Source organism: Lissotriton helveticus, chromosome 9 (assembly GCF_964261635.1).
Source record: "Lissotriton helveticus chromosome 9, aLisHel1.1, whole genome shotgun sequence".
NCBI lineage: Eukaryota > Metazoa > Chordata > Amphibia > Caudata > Salamandridae > Lissotriton > Lissotriton helveticus.
Window position 1 is genome coordinate 547,789,730 of NC_136070.1, and position 26,110 is coordinate 547,815,839.

The 26,110-nt window shown below is 47.8% G+C and overlaps 1 protein-coding gene across 9 annotated transcripts in view; it reads left to right on the forward strand.

The window, feature by feature from the left end:
• The window catches only part of DPF2 (double PHD fingers 2), a 411,270-nt gene that overhangs the window by 125,062 nt on the left and 260,098 nt on the right, over positions 1-26,110 (forward strand). For 5 of the 9 annotated variants that reach the window (XR_013601006.1, XM_078660431.1, XM_078660432.1 and 2 more), the window contains exon 4: positions 393-598. Coding sequence is in view for 8 of the 9 variants with exons in the window: in XM_078660431.1 (XP_078516557.1) it covers positions 393-598 (206 nt within the window). In the remaining variant the exon portion in view is untranslated. The remainder of the gene's footprint in view (positions 1-392; positions 599-26,110) is intronic. The other 4 variants (XM_078660438.1, XM_078660433.1, XM_078660434.1 and 1 more) reach the window with 1 other exon arrangement.

Sequence of the window (26,110 nt, forward strand, 5' to 3'; positions counted from 1 at the left end):
GCGTGCTACTCGCCGAAAAAGCGCTTTGACGCCTCGTCAGGGGTAGTAAGCGCTATATAAATGCAATTACAATACAATACAATACAGTACATCATGTTAATTTGCCATCCTTTGCTGCATGATTTTGTTAACCATTCACATTATTGCAGTGGTCCTGATTATCTTTATTTCAATTTGAATTTTTTTTCAAACAAATGTCTTCCTTCTGTTCTTTTTGGTATAATTGAACTGGTCCTTTGAGGAGATACTGGGCAACCCTGTTCTGAATTGTAAAGGTACCTCTTGGTTGTTTAAGACAAGATTGTGCAGCTGTTGACAATGCTATGTTCTCTCTGTCTGAAGATTGAATTCCTACTGAATGTAGTGCCTATTATATATTCTTACTTCTCCAGAGATCGACCAGACAGTGAAGAAGGAGGGTTTGACCCCACAGGATGGCAGTAGCCTGGAGGCCCTTCTGCGCACTGAGCCGCAGGAGAAAAGAGATATCCCTCGGGACGAGGATAGCCTTGGCGAGTTCCCCATCGTCAGCAGCCGCGCGCGCAAGGTACATCTGCGCCAGGGCGTTCAGGAGTATGTTGCACGTGGGAGCTTCATGGTAAAAACTCAGTGATCTGTTAACCCGCTCCTCCCTTTCCTAATCTCTACTCTTGATTCATTCTGCCATCTTTAACTTTCATTGTACATAAAGCTACCTAACCGAATGACATTCCCTAAGGCTTCTGGGAGAGCATACAGTCTCCTCTCCAATGGGATCTTTAAGCTTCTTTCTCTTTTGAGAGCTCATGTTTCAAATGCTTTTATGCATCTTTTAAATTGTTCAAAATGTTGATTTGATCTATGAAAATCTTTAATTTTTAAATCTCTATTAAAATTGAAACTCATAATTGCATGTTTCTATGTAAAATACACTTTCTAATGCTTTCCTTTTGCTTTCATGATTTCCCAGATCAAAAACCCCCCAAAAAGGCCTGCTTCTCCCCATCTTGGGAAGATTTAAAGTCCACTGTGGATTTACTATGATGGATTCCCTGTGGAGTGTAGGTACCCCTGAGAACATCAGAGTAGCACATCCAGATTATAATTTATAAGATAGCTTTCAGATTTACCTTTGCATGATGCTTATTCTCTTGTTCTCGATTTCCACTCCCATCCTACTAGACCAAACACCTTGTCTTTTCTTATTCTGTCTGATTGAATGGGTCATCACCATACTCGCCTTCGTTTGGAGAAAGGTGAAAAATAGAGATGCTTCTTTGGCTCATTCTCCTGCACTCTGAGGCACCAAGGAAACTCTATGGTGAATGAATGTGATTTAGGTCTAAGAGATGCGTGTTTAGGAAGGTGATGGGCCGCTGTTGTCCCCAGCCCTGCAGACAAAACATCTTTTCATACAGAATGAGCGCCACTACCAAAATGAAACTGATGTGAGAATTCTATAGTACTGAAAGCGAACCCCACTTCGCTTTTTAAAAGCATTGATGCAGCTGCAGGTCAGTGGCCTGAAGATATTTTAGAATTTGAAAGTGTTATATCTCCACAATGTTATAGGATTGTGTAGGCTACAAGTAGGTATTGTTTAGGAAGCTGGCTCTGTATATACTATACCAAAGTAAGTTAAAGTGTGCACAGAGTCCAATGGATCCCCAGTGGTATAGCAGAGGCTAAACTAGATAATATGTTACTCTCTTTTGCGGTAGTGTGGTTGAGCAGTCAGGCTGATTAGGAGGGTAGTGTTAAGAATTTGTTGTACACGCTCAGGCGAGAAATGATGTCACATACTCAAAGACTGAATCCAGTCCAATTGTTTGCATAAAAAGTTATTTTCTTCTTTTATTTGTAGAACCAAGTTATCCTTAGTAACAGGTAAATTAAACCCTTCATACAATGTTACTTTTCAAAATGCAGTGAACATTGGATTGGTAGGAACATGTAGATTACTTTTGCAGTTGTGAAAACCATTGATAAACTGATCAAAAACACTTGAAATTACGGTTAGATTACTTTTAGATTACTTTGCAATTACTTTTCTAGTTCGACATGAAACAAACTCATGACCGAGTCCAAGCAGCACAGGACATTAAGAAACAGGTTAACTCTTTTCAAGGCATTAAGTTACTTTTGTTTGCAGTATAAGACAGCTCAACACTTAGAGCATTTTTCAGAGAAAAACCCAGCATACAATCCTATGGAGAAAAGCACTTGCAGGTAAGTAAAACGGTTTACATTAAATATCTTTTGGATGCTGAACCAGTGTTCAGCAAGGTTTGGTTGTGCACTGGGACTGCACCACCAGTGGTACTACGGCGGCCGGGTGCAGAGTGGAAAGTTCAGTACCGGGGCCAATGCTAGCCAATAGGGCGAGGGGCACTGCGTATTGAGGTTGCTCACGGGCTGGCCAATTGTGCTTAGAAGCAGATCTCTTGGGGTATAGGTGAGGGCAAAGGGGAGGACACAAGGCAGCACGAAAACTGCACCACCAGTGGCACGGAGCAGCCGGGTGCAGAGTGCTTACACGGCGTCGGTGTCCAATGCTTTTCTATAGAGATCCTCAAACTTGGTCTTGGGCTGCAGACCTCTCTCAGGAAGCCAGATGAGGGAAACCAACAAAACACACAAAAAAAGTATGGTAGGGTCGGAGGCCAGAGTTTAAAGACCAACTGGAATATGCAGCCCCAAACTAACATATAAATACAGAGTATATACCAGCGTCTATATGATAAGAGAACTAAAGGAGATACTTAACAAGACACAAAATAGTGATATGACAAAGTGACATAAAAAGTTTATGTGTGTGGATTCCCATCATTCACCAAGCCTGGTGATCAGCTTCATCATTTGGGTATCCTTTAGTGTAAGATGACAGTCCAGCTCTATATAAATCAGAGCTCTCGAGTGTCAAAAGGTATGGTCACCAAGATGAGCAAGATTGAATGTGTGGGAACAAGTTTATCAGTGCAGTGCAAATTGTGAAGTGCAAAAAAATAATAAAATTGATGCGTGAACAGACTAGAAATTTTAATGGTGTCAGTCACGATCAAAGGTTAAAACACAACTCAAGGACCAGTTTAAACAAATAGCTGTCCTCAACAAAAGTGGTCAACATGTTTCAGCACTTAAGGCAAAAAATTAAGCCATGTGCTTTCGTCAGGACCTCTAAAGATAACAAAGCTACTGCTATTGACAACTATTCAAAAAGGATTTAGTGTGAGTGTCGCGTCTCACAATCCGAAATTCCTCGTGGTATCAACAATTTTCTGAAAAATAAAGTAACACACAACAAAAATGATTCTTGAAAAAGAATATCCTCATAGTTCTCTAATTATATGTGGCAATGCAATTTTGTACCATCACATATACACCCACTTAATGGGGCAACATTCCTTCTTACCTTTACAGTATGGAGGACAAAACCTCGCCCCACCTGGCAACCGCTCAGGATGAAGGAGGCACCGCTCTAAAAAGAAGAAAGCACCAAACTAAAAATCTTGTGGAGTTTCATTCTTTAACGTTAACAACAGAAACAACTGCCTCTAGCATGTGATACAACAAAACCAATATGACGTAAATACACTCATTCTCATTGTTTCATTATTAAAGGCAATGCAGCCCTACGGGCTTGTAGAGATCCTTAGATATAATATGTGCACCTCCACTCGTAGAAGAGATATACAGGGGACCTTATAATAGTGAACTACTATCTAGCTCGGCTCAGATGTAAAATGCTCAATTATCTTAAACTCCGGGTCCAGTCTTAGTGTAGAGAAAAACGAACAACCAAACAAACAAACTACAAACGCCCCCTATGTCTAGCCCACTTGTATAATAAGAGGGCACCCTCTTACCTCTCCGTCGGTACCTCTGACGGTCTTCTGAGCCGTCGGGGAGGTACCGAACGGGAGACAGAAGGCAGTAAAATATCCTCGGGTGACAGTCTTCCGGGTTCCCGAACGAAGTCCCGGAAGGCAGTAAGTATCGCGAGACTACGCCGCGAACTACTAAATAACCTGGGATATGTAGTTTGCGATGTACCCGCGGCTATGGAGATAAAGAGTTTAAAACATAATTTATTTTAACAGCAATATGACGAAAAGTTTTCATATCGTCAAACATTGAAGTGAGACAGTTACTGGGAGCCCAACTCGCTGCCTACCTCGGAAAGGATCCCAGAGAACACGTGATTATGTAAACCAAGTGTAGCGCTACCAGCCAATAGGGCTAGGGGCACTGCGTATTGAGGTTGCTCACGGGCTGGCCAATTGTGCTTGGAAGCAGATCTCTTGGGGGATAGGTGAGGGTAAAGGGGAGGACACAAGGCAGCACGAAAACTGCACCACCAGAAGCACGGAGCAGCCGAGTGCAGAGTGCTTACATGGCGTCGGTGTCCAATGCTTTTCTATAGAGATCCTCAAACTTGGTCTTGGGCTGCAGACCTCTCTCAGGAAGCCAGATGAGGGAAACCAACAGCCAGGTAAGTAACTTAGGATGCAGGGGGACGTCAGGACACCTTTGGAACTGGTTGGTAGGTCCCAGGGCTGGAGGTTGCAGGGGTGTCTTTAGATGTTGGATTTCCATTTACAAAGCAGGTCGCGGTGGAGGGGGTCTCGGTGTTGAGGCTGTAGGCGTCGGCACGTGGGTTTGGAGGTGACACCCCTCACTGGATTCGGACTCGGGACAGCTGCGGAACCTCTTCTGGACCGGTGGACGCCCTGGACTCGGCCAAGGGCGTTGAGTGCAGTGGTAGGTCCAGAGGGTGAGGCTTCATGATTCCGCAGGGCCTGAAGGTCTTTTGTCTTGGTTTCTTTTGTGGACAAAGCCTCTGTCTTCAGGAGTCTCAAGAGTCTTTGTAGAAGTGGGTCAGTCCTCTTAGGGTTTGTGGAGGTCGCTGATCCCTGACTCTACGTCTTCTTGGCTGCAGGGGTTTCCGGGAATGCAAGCAGGCCAGTAGTGCTGGGGCCAATTCAGTGCTTGCCTGCGTCTTCTCTGCTGCGTCGTCTTCCTCGGGCCAGTCATTGTAGGTTGCCAGGAACTGTCTTCTGGGTTGAGGGCTACCCCCTAAATACTGTATTAAGGGGTCTTTTTAGGAGTCTAAAGGTAGTAGCCAATGGGCTACTGACCTTAGGTTGACTACACCATCAGTGTCCTCACCACACATGGAGTGGGCTCAATCAATAACTCTGCACTGAAGGGTGGGCTTCACCTTGCCCCCGCACCCCCGCCCCCCCCAAACCTGAGGGGTGATGTTAGTAAAGAGGAGCACACCTTCTGGGCTGTTAACATTTTTCCCACCTGTCTTCCTGCCAAAAAGGGGGTGAGACAGGAAGGGGGCCTGCATCTGATAGTAGGAGAAGCTGGGGGTCACTTTGTACAGGTGGCAAGGCCTTTGAAGCTCTCCTGCCACATATGGCTCTTCCTGACCTGGAGGAGGTGTAATAATTTCCTCTCAGAAAAGGCTTGGTTTCTGGGCCCAGTGAGTAAAGGCTTCCACCCCAGGGTTCCAAAACGTATCTCGTGGTGGCAGGCTGGTGGTCACCAGTCAGAAACCCACCAAAGGCTGGTTTGGTTCAAGTGCACGGAATAATACATCTTACACTGGAGTCAGTGCAGGTTTATTATTCTAAGATGTTTGATACCAAAGATCCCAGGATTCAGCAAAGCCATCATGGTGCTAGGAAACTCCGAATGACCAGTTTCTAGACCATATATTTAGAATGGCTTTTAATAATAAAGGACATCTATAGGTTTGAAACTGTTTTAGATACCATATCCCCAATACTAATCAGGAAACTGTATCTCCAATGGAGGTATGGCAGTTTACCATTACGGGCCCACACTAGTAAATGGGCAGATTTTTCCCCGTCTCATTGCCCAGGGTCAAATCAGAACAGAAAACTGATTTGCACATATTGTTCTTTTGTAGTGCTTATGTGCAGGCGCGGAAGAAATGGATCGTCCCACTATGTAAAAACCTGTTTTTCTCCCACTGCCTGCAAGCATATAGGGTTTTTAAGACCGATTTATCAGGGCCTATAGTCTTTGCCGTAGCCAAATATCTGGGGATAGTTTGGCATAAGAGGAGATACCTCTTAGATGGGGAATTATGATAAATTGTTAAAATGATAAACTGTGATGTAGACATTTTTAGTATAATAATCCACATTTGTAAAGCGCACAATCACCCGTAAGGGTCTCTAGGCGCTGGGGGCCGTCGGGAAGATTAAGCAAGCTATTGCCCAGAGTCACATGGTGCTGGGCTAACCTGCCGCCGGAGCCGGGGATCGAACCCTGATCCCCAGATTCCAGCGTCAGTCGCCCTGGCCGCGGCGCCACACCTCTCCCTAGTCTTTATATCTGTGAATTGATTTTATATGTTTTATTGGTTGTACATATTTTAACATTACTGTATTAGATTTAATGTCATTTGTACCTTTTATGGCACATGTTGCTAAAATAAAGATGATGATGATGATGAGAATGGCTTTACTGGGCACTTATAGTGTATAATAATGGCCTTAGATATTATAGGTACCTGTCTCCTCATGCAGATTGGCCCTCACATGAGCTATAGGTCAGCCTGCTTTAAGGGTGGCTTAGCTAGGCCTCATGCAATGCTGGTCAGGCATGGCACACATTGATGTGTGCCATGTGTACGCTTCACTTTTAGCTGACCAAAACACTCAGGCCGCAATGGCAGTGGTGCATGTTTTTGGTGTGAGGTCTCTGAGGGTGGCATAAAAATGCTGCAGCCCTCAGATGCCTTTCCTTGGCTACCATGCCCTAGGTACCAAGGGGCTTACATGTAGGCCAGAGTTGTGCCAATGGTAGAAACATTGGTACAGTTTCGAGAAAAAACACAGGCCATGGGTAGCTGAGTGGCAGGAACCCCAGGCACACTCAGCCAAAGTGCATCAGAAATCTAGCACAAGGTGGAGGGGGTTACTGCAACAGAAACCCAATTTCCTACACATCGTGCATTGCCCTAATAAAAGGGACTGTGCAGGGTTCTAGCAAGGGATGTGACTTGATCTTGCATCTTTCCAAGTTGAGAAGTAGAGTGATTGCTTGTAGCTCACAGTGTCACTGTAGAGGGAAATTCTGCTCTACTCCTGTGTCTCCCGGGCTCAGCTGAATGACGAAAAGCAAGGAAAAACGGGCTGACACTAGCCCTCTCCACATCTATTGCTGTGAATGTTTAACAGTTAATAGCTGTGGTCCTGCATGCAGCTGTAAATGGCAGAACATTCAGAGAAACAGTTGTGAAACAGAGGCTTCAAATCCGTGGGGGGTGGGGAGGAGTGTTTAGCCAACTCTACATCCAGGAGGTCTGGGTTTTTTAACTAGGACATTCTGCCCTCATGGGGCGAAATGTTCAAATAGCCTTATTGCTCGGCATGGTGGGCTATACCTGCCATTAAAGGCAAGCTTCCTTGTTATGGCGGGCTACAAGGTTATATCATAGACTTTAGTGTATCTAAATATAATACTTCTGTTTTTGTTATGTCTGGCAAAAATTTACTCTTATCCAAGATATGTAACATCTCACAGTGTTTCCGAGCAACACAAATGCTATTGGCCATCTTAAGTGTGTTATTTGGTTAAATATTCTCAGTTTGTGGCTCCCATCCTAATTAATTGCCTCATGTCATATCTGACAACTGTTTGCTCACATTTAAAAGTAGAAGTGTAGTTGGTGCTTGATCAGACTCCCACACGGAACGTTATAACACAGGCCATAATGTTGCCGGTCTCCTTAAACTCCGGCAACCATATTGTGATGGGCAAAATCCCAGACCAGATGTAAGGGAACAGGTCATTACATAGCTGATTAAGACAAATGTCGGCAGCCTTCTTACAATTCACAATATGTGGCTCCCTGCCACAAGAGAAGTGAACACAAGGTCCCGAAGTGCACATTAAATACTCTGAACAAAAAGTATCTTTTGTAACCAATATTGTTATGTAAGTGCATACCTTAACATAAAAGGTAAACATTAATGATTTACATGAACAATTGGCACATCTACTTGGAAATAGCTGTATGATTAAACCTAGTCTTATAGTGGTCAGTCACTGGGATGACAAAATAGTCCTACTCACAAAAGCTCACATGCATCTTTCTAGAGAAAGGCTTTTCTGAAATGAAATCAGGCAACATATGACAGCTTTTGCACATTGTGAAAGCGGATATTAAGTATGGACAATGCAGAGTCTGAAAACACACATGAAACACAAGTTGATTTAAATATAAAGATTGTGTATTTACCAACATGCCTACTACATGATAGCCATGAAGGAACAATGTGTTTGAGGCATATGAGCTGCTGATCTCACACTTAGAACGCCATCTGGTGTTGGGCTCGGATGCTTGCACGTTGTTTTTGTCTTGGAAGAAGTCTTTGTAGTCACAAGATAGGTGACTCCTTCATTGGACGATAGTGCACATGGGCATCGACTCCATCCTTAGATTGTTTTTTTCCGACATTGGGTTCGGATGCAACTTTTGCGCTCCAATTCGAAATCTATATTTCAAACTACTTAGACGTGGAAAACTTCCATAAACCTTTCGAATTGACTTCGACTATCTTCAGCTTCGACGCAGCTTTCATCTCTCGATTCCGATCGTCGACGTGGGCCGTTGGGCCTACGGCTCATGGAAAGGACGCCATTCAAGAAATGCCCCCAGTATGGAGCAAAATTCCCGCACAGTGACCATCACAAGGTCTGCAACCTGTGCCTATCACCTGAACACGACGAGTCCAGCTCTCCGGCCTGCGCATCCTTTCGATCGAAGAAGACCATTCGAGATCGAAGGGCTCGTCGACACATCATGCAGGGATCAGCTCCGAAACCAGTGTCCCAGAAGAAGATTCCGAAGATCTCCAAATTGTATCAGAGGCAGAGGACTCCGATAACCCCATCACTCCTGGTCAACGAGTGAGTACTGCTGCCCCTACCCCAACCCCACCATCAAAACCAAAGGCAATGGTCAAGACTTTGCTGCTGGCCCCAGTCTCGACCGAAAACACACTTCAGAAGCCCCGCCTCCGGGCCCGGCTCAGAAGAAAAAAGAAAAGCCTTCCGGTAGCTCAGGACCGAGCAAACCGCATGTACCAATCCCATCGGCACCTTCGGTACCGAAACCAAAAGAACTCTCGGCTCCGAAATCAGTTCCAAAGCCTTCCACCTCCAAAGACAAATCGGCCCGAAAACCTCGAGGCCCATGGATAACCTGGCTTTGAATGTTTCCAAGCCTAAAGATCCTGCTTCGGCTCCGAAACCAAGAACCTCGGAACCAAAACCTATGCCTAAGGACTCTTATTACGCCTCCTAAGGCCAAAGACAATAAAAGTCACCACCAACCCCGCTCGTAACTGAAAAAATAGGCACCGAAAGCGGTTCCTGAGGAGGAGGAACTTTTTCATCCCGATCCTACACAGAAAAAGATTTATATTGATCCAGAAACAGGACATGTCACCACTGTGCCATATAGGAAGAGGAAGTTAGATACAGCACCAGCTCCTCCAGTGCCTGTAAAGAAGAAGGACTCTGCCACATCACCTATGCATCCTTCTTCTCCTATACTTCCTTCTAACCCACTTCCTCTCCCTAAACCTATTACAACACCTCAAACTTTCATTTCTCCACCTCGTACACCCCCAGATCAATACGACGATGAACACCTAGGGGTGGGGGGTGACCCAGATGACCCTTTCACGTATCCAACCGACCTACATGATTGGGAGTACCCTATCCCAACAGATATACCAGACATCCCAAGCTCACACACATACCCCTCAAAACCATCTCCCCCCAGACGATAATATTGGTTTTGGACAGTTAATTAATCGGGCTGCCATCTATCATGGCGTCACAATGCACTCAGATACTGCAGAAGTGGACTTTCTGTTGGATACATTTGAACAGTCTCAAAAGACAGTGCAAATATTGCCAATGTTTAAGGGAGTCATTAAACATGCCCCCAAAGTGTTTAAAGATCCCGTACGTGCCAGGATTCTTAACCCTAGAATAGAACAAGCATTGGAAATGCAATAGGTCTCGGATTTATTTGAGTTAGAGCTAATGGCATTGTAAATGGCAATGTCTTTTAGCCGTGTGTTATGGAGTGTATGCATGTGGTGTGTAATGCAATTATGTGGTTTGCATTGGAATTGTTCACCCTGCACACTCACACACTGTTCACCCTGTACACTCACACACTGTTCACCCTACACGCTCACACACTGCTCACCCTGCACACTCACACACTGCTCACCCTGCACACTCACACACTGCTCACCCTGCACACTCACACTCCTCACCCTACACACTCACACACTGCTCACCCTACACGCTCACACACTGCTCACCCTACACGCTCACACACTGCTCACCCTACACGCTCACACACTGCTCACCCTACACGCTCACACAATGTTCACCCTGCACGCTCACACACTGTTAACCCTGCACGCTCACACACTGCTCACCCTGCACGCTCACACACTGCTCACCCTGCACGCTCACACACTGCTCACCCTACACACTGCTCACCCTGCGTAATGCGAAAAGACATAGCTCTGCCCTTTGGCCTGTGTTGTAATCGTACAGTAGGTTGTGAGTAGCTGCGCTTGATTGGTTGAGGCATCCCCTCCTTGCTGCTCCTTTCACAGAGGGCCTGCTGGCTCAATGAAGCTCCCACGTGTTCAGCTGTTCTTTGTTTTAGCTCCTGTGTGTCAGTGCACCGTGTAAGCGCACAAGCATACCCTGCTCTCTCTGGAACAGGCACTCGGCACTCACCACTCTGCACTCACCACTCTGCACTCACCACTCTGCACTCACCACTCTGCACTCACAACTCTGCACTCTGCACACTCACTCTACACTCTGCACTCATAACTCTGCACTCTGCACACTCACTCTGCACTCACACCCTGCACTCTGCACTCACTACTCTGCACTCACTACTCTGCACTCACTATCTGCACTCACTATCTGCACTCACTACTCTGCACACTCACTCTGCACACTCACTCTGCACACTCACTCTGCACTCACTACTCTGCACTCACTACTCTGCACACTCACTCTGCACTCACACTCTGCACTCACTAGTCTGCACACTCACTACTCTGCACTCACAACTCTGCACTCACAACTCTGCACTCACAACTCTGCACTCACAACTCTGCACTCACAACTCTGCACTCATAACTGCACTCACTACTCTGCACCCTGCACTCACCACTCTGCACTCACCACTCCACACTCACCACTCTGCATTCACCACTCTGCGCTCACCACTCTGCACTCACCACTCACCACTCTGCACTCACCACTCTGCACTCACTACCCTGCACTCACTACCCTGCACTCACTACCCTGCACTCACCACCCTGCACTCACCACCCTGCACTCACCACCCTGCACTCACCACTCTGCACTCACCACTCTGCACTCACCACTCTGCACTCACCACTCTGCACTCACCACTCTGCACTCACCACTCTGCACTCACCACTCACCACTCTGCACTCACCACTCTGCACTCACTACTATGCACACTCACTCTGCACGCACACTCACTAGTCTGCACACTCACTAGTCTGCACACTCACTACTCTGCACTCACAACTCTGCACTCTCAACTCTGCACTCTGGAAACTCACTCTGCACTCAGTACTCTGCACACTCACTCGGCACTCACTACTCTGCACTCTGAACACTCACTCTGCACTCACTCCTCTGCACTCACTCCTCTGCACTCACTACTATGCACACTCACTCTGCACTCACACTCACTAGTCTGCACACTCACTAGTCTGCACACTCACTAGTCTGCACACCCACTAGTCTGCACACTCACTACTCTGCTCCCTTCACAGAGGGCCTGCTGGCTCAATGAAGCTCCCACGTGTTCAGATGTTCTTTGTTTTAGCTCCTGTGTGTCAGTGCACCGTGTAAGCGCACAAGCATACCCTGCTCTCTCTGGAACAGGCACTCTGCACTCACCACTCTGCAGTCACCACTCTGCAGTCACCACTCTGCAGTCACCACTCTGCAGTCACCACTCTGCACTCACCACTCTGCACTCACCACTCTGCACTCACCACTCTGCACTCACCACTCTGCACTCACCACTCTGCACTCACCACTCTGCACTCACAACTCTGCACTCACAACTCTGCACTCACAACTCTGCACTCACAACTCTGCACTCACCACTCTGCACTCTCAACTCTGCACTCACAACTCTGCACTCTGCACACTCACTCTACACTCACAACTCTGCACTCACAACTCTGCACTCTGGAAACTCACTCTGCACTCACTACTCTGCACTCTGCACACTCACTCTGCACTCACTACTCTACACTCTGCACTCACTACTCTGCACTCACCACTCTGCACTCACCACTCTGCACTCACCACTCTGCACTCACCACTCTGCACTCACCACTCTGCACTCACCACTCTGCACTCACCACTCTGCACTCACCACTCTGCACTCACTACTCTGCACTCACTACCCTGCACTCTGCACTCACTACTCTGCACTCACCACTCTGCACTCACCACTCTGCACTCACCACTCTGCACTCACCACTCTGCACTCACTACTCTGTACTCACTACTCTGCACTCACTACTCTGCACTAACTACTTTGCACGCTGCACTCACAACTCTGCACTCTGGAAACTCACTCTGCACTCACTACTCTGCACTCTGCACACTCACTCTGCACTCACTACTCTGCACTCTGAATACTCACTCTGCACTCACCACTCTGCACTCACCACTCTGCACTCACCACTCTGCACTCACCACTCTGCACTCACCACTCACTACTCTGCACTCACTACTCTGCACTCACTACTCTGCACTCTGAACACTCACTCTGCACTCACCACTCTGCACTCACCACTCTGCACTCACCACTCTGCACTCTGCACTCACCACTCACCACTCACCACTCTGCACTCACTACTCTGCACTCACCACTTTGCACTCACCACTCACTACTCTGCACTCACTACTCTGCACTCACAACTCTGCACTCACAACTCTGCACTCTGGAAAGTCACTCTGCACTCACTACTCTGCACACTCACTCTGCACTTACTACTCTGTAAAGTAAAAAAAAAAAGTACTCTGAACACTCACTCACCACTCTGCACTCACCACTCTGCACTCACCACTCTGCACTCACCACTCTGCACTCACCACGCTGCAATCACTACTCTGCACTCACTACTCTGCACTCACTACTATGCACACTCACTCTGCACTCACACTCACTAGTCTGCACACTCACTAGTCTGCACACTCACTACTCTGCACTCACAACTCTGTACTCTGCACTCTCAACTCTGCACTCTGGAAACTCACTCTGCACTCAGTACTCTGCACACTCACTCGGCACTCACTACTCTGCACTCTGAACACTCACTCTGCACTCACTCCTCTGCACTCACTCCTCTGCACTCACTACTATGCACACTTACTCTGCACTCACACTCACTAGTCTGCACACTCACTAGTCTGCACACTCACTAGTCTGCACACCCACTAGTCTGCACACTCACTACTCTGCTCCCTTCACAGAGGGCCTGCTGGCTCAATGAAGCTCCCACGTGTTCAGCTGTTCTTTGTTTTAGCTCCTGTGTGTCAGTGCACCGTGTAAGCGCACAAGCATACCCTGCTCTCTCTGGAACAGGCACTCTGCACTCACCACTCTGCAGTCACCACTCTGCAGTCACCACTCTGCACTCACCACTCTGCACTCACCACTCTGCACTCACCACTCTGCACTCACCACTCTGCACTCACCACTCTGCACTCACCACTCTGCACTCACAACTCTGCACTCACAACTCTGCACTCACAACTCTGCACACTCTGCACTCACAACTCTGCACTCACAACTCTGCACTCACAACTCTGCACTCACCACTCTGCACTCTCAACTCTGCACTCTCAACTCTGCACTCTCAACTCTGCACTCTGCACACTCACTCTACACTCACAACTCTGCACTCACAACTCTGCACTCTGGAAACTCACTCTGCACTCACTACTCTGCACACTCACTCTGCACTCACTACTCTACACTCTGCACTCACTACTCTGCACTCACCACTCTGCACTCACCACTCTGCACTCACCACTCTGCACTCACCACTCTGCACTCACCACTCTGCACTCACCACTCTGCACTCACCACTCTGCACTCACCACTCTGCACTCACTACTCTGCACTCACTACTCTGCACTCACTACTCTGCACTCACTGCCCTGCACTCTGCACTCACCACTCTGCACTCACCACTCTGCACTCACCACTCTGCACTCACCACTCTGCACTCACTACTCTGTACTCTGTACTCACTACTCTGCACTCACTACTCTGCACTAACTACTTTGCACGCTGCACTCACAACTCTGCACTCACAACTCTGCACTCTGGAAACTCACTCTGCACTCACTACTCTGCACTCTGCACACTCACTCTGCACTCACTACTCTGCACTCTGAATACTCACTCTGCACTCACCACTCTGCACTCTGCACTCACCACTCTGCACTCACCACTCTGCACTCACCACTCTGCACTCACCACTCACTACTCTGCACTCACTACTCTGCACTCACTACTCTGCACTCACTACTCTGCACTCTGCACTCACCACTCTGCACTCACCACTCTGCACTCACCACTCTGCACTCACCACTCTGCACTCACTACTCTGCACTCACCACTCTGCACTCACCACTCACTACTCTGCACTCACTACTCTGCACTCACTACTCTGCACTCACAACTCTGCACTCTGCACTCACAACTCTGCACTCTGGAAAGTCACTCTGCACTCACTACTCTGCACACTCACTCTGCACTTACTACTCTGTAAAGTAAAAAAAACAAAAAAAGTACTCTGCACTCTGAACACTCACTCACCACTCTGCACTCACCACTCTGCACTCACCACTCTGCACTCACCACTCTGCACTCACCACTCTGCACTCACCACTCTGCACTCACCACTCTGCACTCACCACTCTGCACTCACCACGCTGCACTCACCACTCTGCACTCACCACTCTGCACTCACCACTCTGCACTCACCACGCTGCACTCACCACTCTGCACTCACCACTCACTACTCTGCACTCACCACTCTGCACTCACCACTCACCACTCTGCACTCACCACTCTGCACTCACCACTCACTACTCTGCACTCACTACTCTGCACTCACTACTCTGCACTCACTACTCTGCACTCACAACTCTGCACTCTGCACTCACAACTCTGCACTCTGGAAACTCACTCTGCACTCACTACTCTGCACACTCACTCTGCACTTACTACTCTGCACTTACTACTCTGCACTCACTACTCCGCACTCACTACTCCGCACTCACCACTCTGCACTCACCACTCTGCACTCACTACTCTGCACTCACTACTCTGCACTCACTACTCTGCACTCACTACTCTGCACTCACTACTCTGCACTCACTACTCTGCACTCACTACTCTGCACTCACTACTCTGCACTCACTACTCGGCACTCACTACCCTGCACTCTGCACTCACTACTCTGCACACCACTCTGCACTCACCACTCTGCACTCACCACTCTGCACTCACCACTCTGCACTCACCACTCTGCACTCACTACTCTGTACTCACTACTCTGCACTCACTACTCTGCACTCACTACTTTGCACTCACAACTCTGCACTCACAAGTCTGCACTCTGCACTCACAACTCTGCACTCTGGAAACTCACTCTGCACTCACTACTCTGCACACTCACTCTGCACTCACTACTCTGCACTCTGAACACTCACTCTGCACTCACCACTCTGCACTCACCACTCTGCACTCACCACTCTGCACTCACCACTCTGCACTCACCACTCTGCACTCACCACTCACTACTCTGCACTCACTACTCTGCACTCACTACTCTGCACTCTGCACTCACTACTCTGCACTCACTACTCTGCACTCACTACACTGCACTCTGCACTCACTACTCTGCACTCACTACTCTGCACTCTGCACTCACTACTCTGCACTCACTACTCTGCACTCTCTACTCTGCACTCACTACTCTGCACTCACAACTCTGCACTCTGCACTCACAACTCTGCACTCTGGAAACTCACTCTGCACTCACTACTCTGCACTCACTACCCTGCACTCTGCACTCACCACTCTGCACTCACCACTCTGCACTCACTACTCTGCACTCACTACTCTGCACTCACTACTCTGCACTCACTACTCTGCACTCTCTACTCTGCACTCTCTACTCTGCACTCTCTACTCTGCACTCTCTACTCTGCACTCTCTACTCTGCACTCACAACTCTGCACTCACAACTTTGCACTCTGCACTCACAACTCTGCACTCTGGAAACTCACTCTGCACTCACTACTATGCACTCTGCACTCGCCAGTCTGCACTCACCACTCTGCACTTACCACTCTGCCCTCACCACTCTGCACTCACCACTCTGCACTCACTACTCTGCACTCACTACTCTGCACTCACCACTCTGCACTCACCACTCTGCACTCACTACTCTGCACTCACTACTCTGCACTCACTACTCTGCACTCTCTACCCTGCACTCTGCACTCACTACTCTGCACTCACCACTCTGCACTCACCACTCTGCACTCACCACTCTGCACTCACCACTCTGCACTCACTACTCTGCACTCTGCACTCACTACTCTGCACTCACTACTCTGCACTCACTACTCTGCACTCACTACTCTGCACTCACTACTCTGCACTCACTACTCTGCACTCACTACTCTGCACTCACTACTCTGCACTCACTACTGTGCACTCACAACTCTGCACTCACAACTTTGCACTTTGCACTCACAACTCTGCACTCTGGAAACTCACTCTGCACTCACCACTCTGCACTCACCACTCTGCACTCACCACTCTGCACTCACTAGTCTGCACTCACTACTCTGCACTCTACTTTGCACTCACTACTTTGCACTCTGCACTCACAACTCTGCACTCACAACTCTGCACTATGGAAACTCACTCTGCACTCACTACTCTGCACTCTGCACACTCACTCTGCACTCACTGCTCTGCACTCTGCACTCACCACTCTGCACTCACCACTCTGCACTCACCACTCACCACTCACTACTCTGCACTCACCACTCTGCACTCACCACTCACTACTCTGCACTCACTACTCTGCACTCACTACTCTGCACTCACTACTCTGCACTCTGCACTCACTACTCTGCACTCTGCACTCACTACTCTGCACTCAGTACTCTGCACTCACTACTCTGCACTCACTACTCTGCACTCACTACTCTGCACTCTGCACTCACTACTCTGCACTCACAACTCTGCACTCTGCACTCACAACTCTGCACTCTGGAAACTCACTCTGCACTCACCACTCTGCACTCTGCACACTCACTCTTCACTCACTACTCTGCACTCTGAACACTCACTCTGCACTCACTACTCCGCACTCACTACTCCGCACTCACCACTCTGCACTCACCACTCTGCACTCACTACTCTGCACTCTCCACTCCCTACTCTGCACTCCCTACTCTGCACTCACTACTCTGCACTCACTACTCTGCACTCACTACCCTGCACTCTCCACTCACTACTCTGCACTCACCACTCTGCACTCACCACTCTGCACTCACTACTCTCCACTCACTACTCAGCACTCACTACTCTGCACTCTCTACTCTGCACTCACAACTCTGCACTCTGCACTCACAACTTTTCACTCTGCACTCACAACTCTGCACTCTGGAAACTCACTCTGCACTCACTACTATGCACTCTGCACACTCACTCTGCACTCACTACTCTGCACTCTGAACACTCACTCTGCACTCACCACTCTGCACTCACCACTCTGCACTCACCACTCTGCACTTACCACTTTGCCCTTACCACTTTGCCCTTACCACTCTGCCCTCACCACTCACCACTCTGCACTCACTACTCTGCACTCACCATTCTGCACTCACCACTCTGCACTCACCACTCTGCACTCACCACTCTGCACTCACCACTCTGCACTCACCACTCTGCACTCACCACTCTGCACTCACCACTCTGCACTCACCACTCTGCACTCACTACTCTGCACTCACTACTCTGCACTCTGCACTCACCACTCTGCACTCTGCACGCACTACTCTGCACGCACTACTCTGCACTCACTACTCTGCACTCACTACTCTGCACTCTGCACTCACTACTCTGCACTCACTACTCTGCACTCACTACTCTGCACTCACTACTCTGCACTCACTACTCTGCACTCACAACTCTGCACTCACAACTCTGCACTCACAACTTTGCACTCTGCACTCACAACTCTGCACTCTGGAAACTCACTCTGCACTCACTACTCTGCACTCTGAACACTCACTCTGCACTCACTACTCATACACATTTGTGGCACGGGCAGGGTTAGTGGTCTCGGCTGGCACGACAGACTGAGGTCCCTCAGTGTGTGCCCAAGTGTTTAAAGATCCCGTACGTGCCAGGATTCTTAACCCTAGAATAGAACAAGCATTGGAAATGCAACAGGTCTCGGATTTATTTGAGTTAGAGCTAATGGCATTGTAAATGGCAATGTCTTTTAGCCGTGTGTTATGGAGTGTATGCATGTGGTGTGTAATGCAATTATGTGGTTTGGATTGGAATTGTTCACCCTGCACACTCACACACTGTTCACCCTGCACACTCACACACTCCTCACCCTACACACTCACACACTGCTCACCCTACACGCTCACACACTGCTCACCCTACACGGACGGGCAGGGGTGGTCTCGGCTGGCACCACTGCGCACATACACACAGCCAATCACTGACCTTGGCTGGCACTACAGCCCTCGCGCAGAAATGCCCCCTTCACTGAATGCAAGTCCATGAGATTCCTGTGTTGGTGCTGCCTGTGGGCATTGGCCGCCCCCGCAGGGGCCCCCAGTACACGCGGAAAACCTCCCTTTCAGTTTCAAACACCACCGAAGAATGCACCCGGCCTCCAAGGAACTCGTCCTGCGAGATTTCTAAAGGCCCTCTGGAGCTGCTGCCACGCCCCGACAGGGCAGCCCAGGGCAGCACAGCGCCAGCCCATGCCGGGGCAGCCCAGGACAGCACAGCGCCAGCCTTCAGCTATCCCTGGAAGCAGCCTGGGGCTGCCAGGCTCCATGTAGGATATATGCATATGTTGCATGTGCACTCGCGATAGCTTTTATATGTGCACACAAGCGGCAGAATGCAGCGTTCTCAAAGCGCCTAGCTAGGGGCAGCAGCTGCTTGCACTTTGGTATGTCTTGCACTCCAATTGCTACTTCTGCACCCAGGAGTCACAAAGGCAGTGGCTTAGCTCCTTCAACTACATGCTTCAGAAGCAAATCTAAATCACTGAAGGGAGGTCCAAAGGTCAAACCTTTGATGAAATCAGTTCCTCAAAAACTGCATGATTTTACTTCCACTACTCTTACAATTTTGGTGAATGGATGCCCATAGGGAAAGCTTTTTAAACCACGATTTCGGTCTTTTGCATTTGTATTAACCATTCAGCCAATTGGAACGACTGTTTCAGAATCTGCAACTCAAACAAACACTACGCATGGTGAGAATGCTACATTAAGCTAGTAAAGTGACCCTGCGCCCCTAGTAAAATGAATGTTTGTTAATTCTATACAGTGAATATTATCCGAGTGACCACCAGCTTTAGGGGGTCATGGCTGCGCTTGGTTCAAATAAAAGGCTCTGAAAACATACTACAGATGCAAAGCAAACTATGAACCTTGCGGACATTTTTAAAACAAGAGAGGCGAACGCGCAGTGCTGCTCGTGTGAGGAATGGTGTTTTCTCTGTGGGGCTGACGTGAGCACGCGCGCCCACCATTTGCCTTGCGAGACCAGCATCTGTCTTCAATTACCACGAGCCTTGACAGGTGGTAATTGAAGATTTATGACCTTCTCCTGCTCCTGTACGAACGGAATATGCAGGAAGTGGAGAAAGTATACAGACTAAGGCCTATTGCGTGCTGGCTTGTAAAAAAAACAGCCATGCGAGGGCCAATTACCATGCAGCTACCAATAATGATGAACAAAATTCACGCGCTTCTCTGGAATGTCCAGGTTAGCTCGGCAAACTGCTCTCTAGAGGACTCTGAAGCCACACCCACTTCGTGGGATGTAGGCAGAGCCCTAAAAAAAGTATAGACCTGCCCCTGCAGATCCTGCTTACATTAAGGGACAGCTGCCTTTGGATTCTCAAGTAGTTTCCAACGCTAGAAAGCGCACCCACTCCCAAACCTCAGGGGAAGCACCACCCCCGATAAAGAATCCAAGTTGCTAGATGCTTCTGGCAAAAGAGTAGCTGCACAAGCAGCCAATCACTGGCGCATAGCCAACAAGCAGGCACTGCTCGCAAGGTATGATAGGGCTCACTATGACCAGTTAGAAACCCTACTACAACATTTGCCTGATCAATATAAAACACAAGCTAATGATCTAATCCAAGAGGGCAAGCTAATTTCAAACGCGTCAATAAAATGCGCACGTGACGCGGCAGACACTGCCTCTAGATCCATCAATACCAGTGTGCTCCTTAGGCGACATGCCTGGCTACGCATCTCAGGCTTTAAGCAGGAAGTCCAGACTACCATCCTCAACCAGCCGTTCAACCAACAACAATTTTTTGGCCCGGCTGTGGACACTGCACTTGAAAAAATGAAGAAAGACACTGAGACTGCTAAGTCCATGGGAGTGTTACAGTCTCCACAAACACGTGGCTCCTTTCATCGCTCCTTCTATAGAGGGGCCTTCAAAAACATGGGAGCAGACAACTCATCTTCATTTAAAGCCACTACACAAACATCCCCCAATAGAGGATACTTTAGAGACAGATACAGAGGAAGTAATAATAAAGGGAGAGGTTGCGGTAATAACAACACTAGTACCTTCCCCGCCACAAAACAGTGATTTCCCTCCGCTCCTCCCAGACCATTCCACTCCAGTCGGGGGGAGATTATCACAGTTCCTACCTGTCTGGGATTCCATCACAACAGACAAGTGGGTGAGACAGATTATCCAGTATGGTTACTGCCTAGAACTTACAGCTGCCCCCCCCCACACATACCACCCAAGCAGCGTCCCATGTCCACAGAACATCTTACACTCCTAAAACAAGAGGTTCTCTCACTGCTTCAAAAGCACGCAATAGAGACTGTTCCATTACAACATCAAGGAACAGAGGTTTACTCGCTGTACTTCCTAATACCCAAGAAAGACGGCACTTTAAGACCAATACTTGATGTCAGGCCCCACAACCTATATATACACTCAGATCATTTTCACATGATCACTCTCCAACATGTGCTCCCGCTGCTGCAACAAGGCGACTTCCTTGCCACACTAGATCTCAAAGACGCCTACTTCTACGTTCCCATACATCCTTCTCACAGGAAGTATCTAAGGTTTGTAGTGGACGGACAACACTATCAGTTCAAAGTCCTTCCATTTGGAGTCACAACTGCACCCAGATTGTTCACAAAGTGCCTTGCAGTAGTAGCAGCACATCTCAGAAGACAACAGATCCATGTCTTCCCATATCTAGACGACTAGCTAATAAAAGCCAAGTCATTCAATCATTGTGTTCATCACACTCATCAAACCATTCACACATTACACTACTTGGGGTTCACCATCAACTACACCAAGTCACATCTCCAGCCCTCTCATATACACCAATATCTGGGGGCCACAATAAACACCTCCAAAGCTCTAGCATATCCCAGTCCAGCCATGATAGCCAGCATACAAGCCCTCGTCACAAAATTTCAAGTCCAACACTCTCTCCCAGCCAGAGTGTTCATGCAGCTCATAGGCATGATGGCATCTTGCATTTTTATTGTACATATGCAAGACTTCAAATGCGTTCATTACAGGAATGTCTAGCACATCAGTGGAATCAGGCTCAAGGACAACTTACAGATCTGGTGATGGTGGACAGCCTCACACATCGCTCTCTGCAGTGGCGGAAAACAAAAATCTTGTCCAAAGGGCGGCCGTTCCTCAAACCTGTTCCACAGATAGTACTCACAACAGACGCATCACTCACAGGATGGGGAGCCCATCTCCTCGGACATACAACTCAGGGCAGATGGACCACTCAACAAAAAGTGCTCCACACCAATTACCTGGAGCTATTAGCAATATTCCTAGCTCAAAAAACTTTCTAAGTACATGTACAAAACAAAGCTGTCTTGATCCAGACGGACAACATGATAGCCATGTACTACATACAAAAACAAGGAGGCACACATTCTCTGCAATTGTCCCAGCTCTCACAGAACATTTGCAGATGGGGCATACCACAAAATATATATCTACTGGCTGAACACCTTCCAGGAGTTCACAATCAGATTACGGATCTGTTAAGTCGACAGACACAACAGATTCATGAATGGGAACTCCATCCCCAGGATCTTCTACCATTTTTCCACATGTGGGGCCAACCAGACATAGATCTGTTCGCCACACACGACGACGCAAAATGCCCAACCTTCGCCGCCAGGTTTCCACACCCGTTGTCCAAGGGCAATTCGATATGGATGAACTGGTCAGGCAGATTTGCGTACGCTTTTCCACCACTCCCGCTAATTCCACTGGTGGTACGCAAGCTCCGACAACAGTCTCTCAAAGTAATCATAGTGGCTCCCACATGGCCATGTCAACCGTGGTTTACAACGCTGTTGGAACTCTCACTAGTTCCGCACCAAAGACTGCGCCTGTCCCCATCCCTGCTAACGCAGATCCATGGAGAGATCAGACATCCAGATCCAGGTCAGCTGAATCTAGCGATCTGGCTCCTGAAGTCCTAGAGTTCGGTTACCTTAACCTACCACCAGACTGTATGAACATCATTAAAGAAGCCAGACGACCTACTACTAGAGCTTGCTATGCTGCACAATGGAAAAGATTTGCCATGTACTGTACCAATAATCATATTGACCCATTGGATGCTTTCATCCAGAATATTATTTGCTATCTACTGCACTTGCAGAGATGTAATCTAGCATATTCATCCATACCTTTACATCTAGCAGCACTAGCTGCTTACTTACAAAACAGACAACACTTGTCACCATTTAGAGTCCCTGCAATTAAAGCCTTTATGGATGGCCTAAAAAGTATTATTCCTCCTCGATTACCTCCCTCTCCAGTGTGGAACATAAATATTGATCTTACCAGGCTCATGGGACCCCCATTTGAACCTTTACACAAATGCGAACTACAGTTCCTCAAATGGAAAGTAGCTTTCCTTGCTGCCATTCCTTATCTTAGAATAAGAGTAAGCGAGATCCAGGCTTTAACCATACAGGAACCATTTTTACAATTACATTGTAACAAATTGGTCCTCAGAACAAACCCAAAATTCCTTACTAAAGTCATCTCTCCATTTCATCTTAATCAATCAGTGGAGTTACCAGTGTTTTTTCAGAACCCAGACTCCATAGCAGAGAGAGCTCTACACACCCTAGATGTTAAAAGAACCCTACTTTATTACATTGACAGAACTAACCCCTTTCGCAAAACAAAACAATTGTTTGTAGCTTTCTCCCCACCACATAAAGGAAATCCCATCTCTAAAGCTGGGGTTGCAAGGTGGATCGTTAAATTTATCCAAATATGCTACCAAAAAGCGAAACGCACATTAACAATTCCTCCTAGAGCGCACTCCACATGCAAACTAGGAGCTTCTATGGCTTTCTTAGGGAACATTCCCCTAGAAGACATCTGTAAAGCAGCAACATGGTCCACGACACACACCTTCACTAAACACTATTGTGTTGACGTGCAAGCCAAGCAGCAAGCTGCTGTAGGCCAAGCTGTTCTTAAAACTCTTTTTCAATCTACTGCAACCGATACAGGTGACCGCCACTAGGGGAGATACTGCTCTATAGTCTATGCTAAGTGTGAGATCTGCAGCTCATATGCCTCGAACGGAAAATGCTACTTACCAGTATGCATCTGTTCTTGGCATGTAGAGCTGCAGATTCTCACACGCCCACCCGCCTCCCTGGGACCTGTATCTGTTCCAGTTCTATCTTAATTAGATATACACACTTGGGCATCTTTTTTCTTTCTACTAACTCCATCATTTCCCATCATGGCGAAAAACAATCTAAGGATGGAGTCGATGCCCATGCGCACTATCGTCCAAGGGAGGAGTCACCTATCTCATGACTACAAAGACTTCTTCCAAGACAGCAACAACAACGTGCAAGCATCCGAGCCCAACACCGGATGGCGATCTAATGCTAAGTGTCAGAATCTGCAGCTCTACATGCCAAGAACAGATGCATACTGGTAAGTAGGATTTTCCTTATATAAGATTAGAATTGCTGGAAGTTTAAACTCTGCTGTAAAATTATGTGTAGTCTTAAATCACAGATATTATCATCAGTAACAGTAGAAGATGTTTGCATCTGTCCATGATTCGTTTTAATATAATTAGCTTTCATTTTAAAAGGAAATGAGTATTTGCTTATTCCATTTATGAAAACAAACTGCTCATTATTGCCACGCATGTTGTACAATATAAAAAAACTTTTTAGATTTCGTTTTTTTATCTGCTTTGTGTGGCAGTCCTGTTGTGGACAATATCAGTACTTACAAGCTTAAAATCAACTCTGTCCGAGAAGAAATCTCATCGCTTCGCCGTGATGCAAGGGCAAATCCCCCCCCCCCCCCCCCCTTTGGTGTGCGGAACCAACCTTGCCACACACTTGTTCTGACTCTGTTGCCCATCCCTCCCCCTGACATATTCTCCTCTTTCACACACCGACAGCCCTGTACTAACTACAGCACTATGGGACCGCCACAGCAGGGATCAGAGTCATTTAGGTTTATTTAAGACTGTGCCCCAGAGCGACTAGGCCTTGTAGACCCTCACAAGACCCTGGTCGTCTTCACCTTGCATTGGGCCTCAAACACTGCTCGCCTTCCTAGGCCACCCACGCATCTAAACACCATCCAGCCCAGACATCTCATGTCGAATTCACCACCTTCACCTCAATGCCTGCTTCTGAACTGCTGATCAGCAGTCAGGCATGTCATGGACATAGCGGATACCCTCCTACAAAACAAAATCAACATTTGCTATCTCACTGAAACCTGGCTATCCGATCACTCCTCCCCATACATCGACCTCCTTATCCCCCAGGGCTTCTTAATGATTTGCAGCGGCCGCCGAGATGGCCGGGGGGGGGGTAGGGGGATAGTAGTGATGGACAAAAATGAGCTCTGCCTTACACACCTCCACACCACCAACTACCCCTCATTTGAATATCTAGGAGTACAGCTCCCCTCTAAAGAGCCCATCCCCATAAATTTCCATCTCATCTATCATCCACCAGGTAGCAACCCTGAATTCCTCGAAGACTTAGCCGACCTAATCTCTCTAAATGCACTAAAATGACAACAGCGACAATATTTTAGGAGGCCTGAACCTTCACCTGAACAACACAAAGTACTAACCCTTACCTCACTACTGGATGCGAACGACCTGACCCAACACTGCAAGGAACAAACCCATGACAAAGGCTCTACCCTTGGCGCAATCATCTTCAAACACAACATCATTTCCCTGCACTCCATCCTTCCATCAGACTTGACCGATCACCATCTAATACTGTTCCAGTTCAATACTGTACGTCCAAAGGTCCGCAGCAGTCCCAAGTGGTGGTTGAGGAACATCCACCAAATCCCCCAGGCTGATTTAGAAACACGCATTAACCCCCAAATTCAACTCCATCCTGACTTCTCCACCAGCGACCTTACTGACCATTACAATGCGAAAATGACAGAACTCGTTGAAGCAGTCACACATTTGACACTTAAGAAGTATTGCTCCAGATCTGTGTTTTACAACAACTTAAACCATAAGCGGCGCCAACTCCATTTTGCGGACAGAACCTAAAGACAGCATCCATCGAAAACAAATCTCTTGATCCTCAGGGACGATAGCCAAAAATATAAAAAACCTATCTTCAG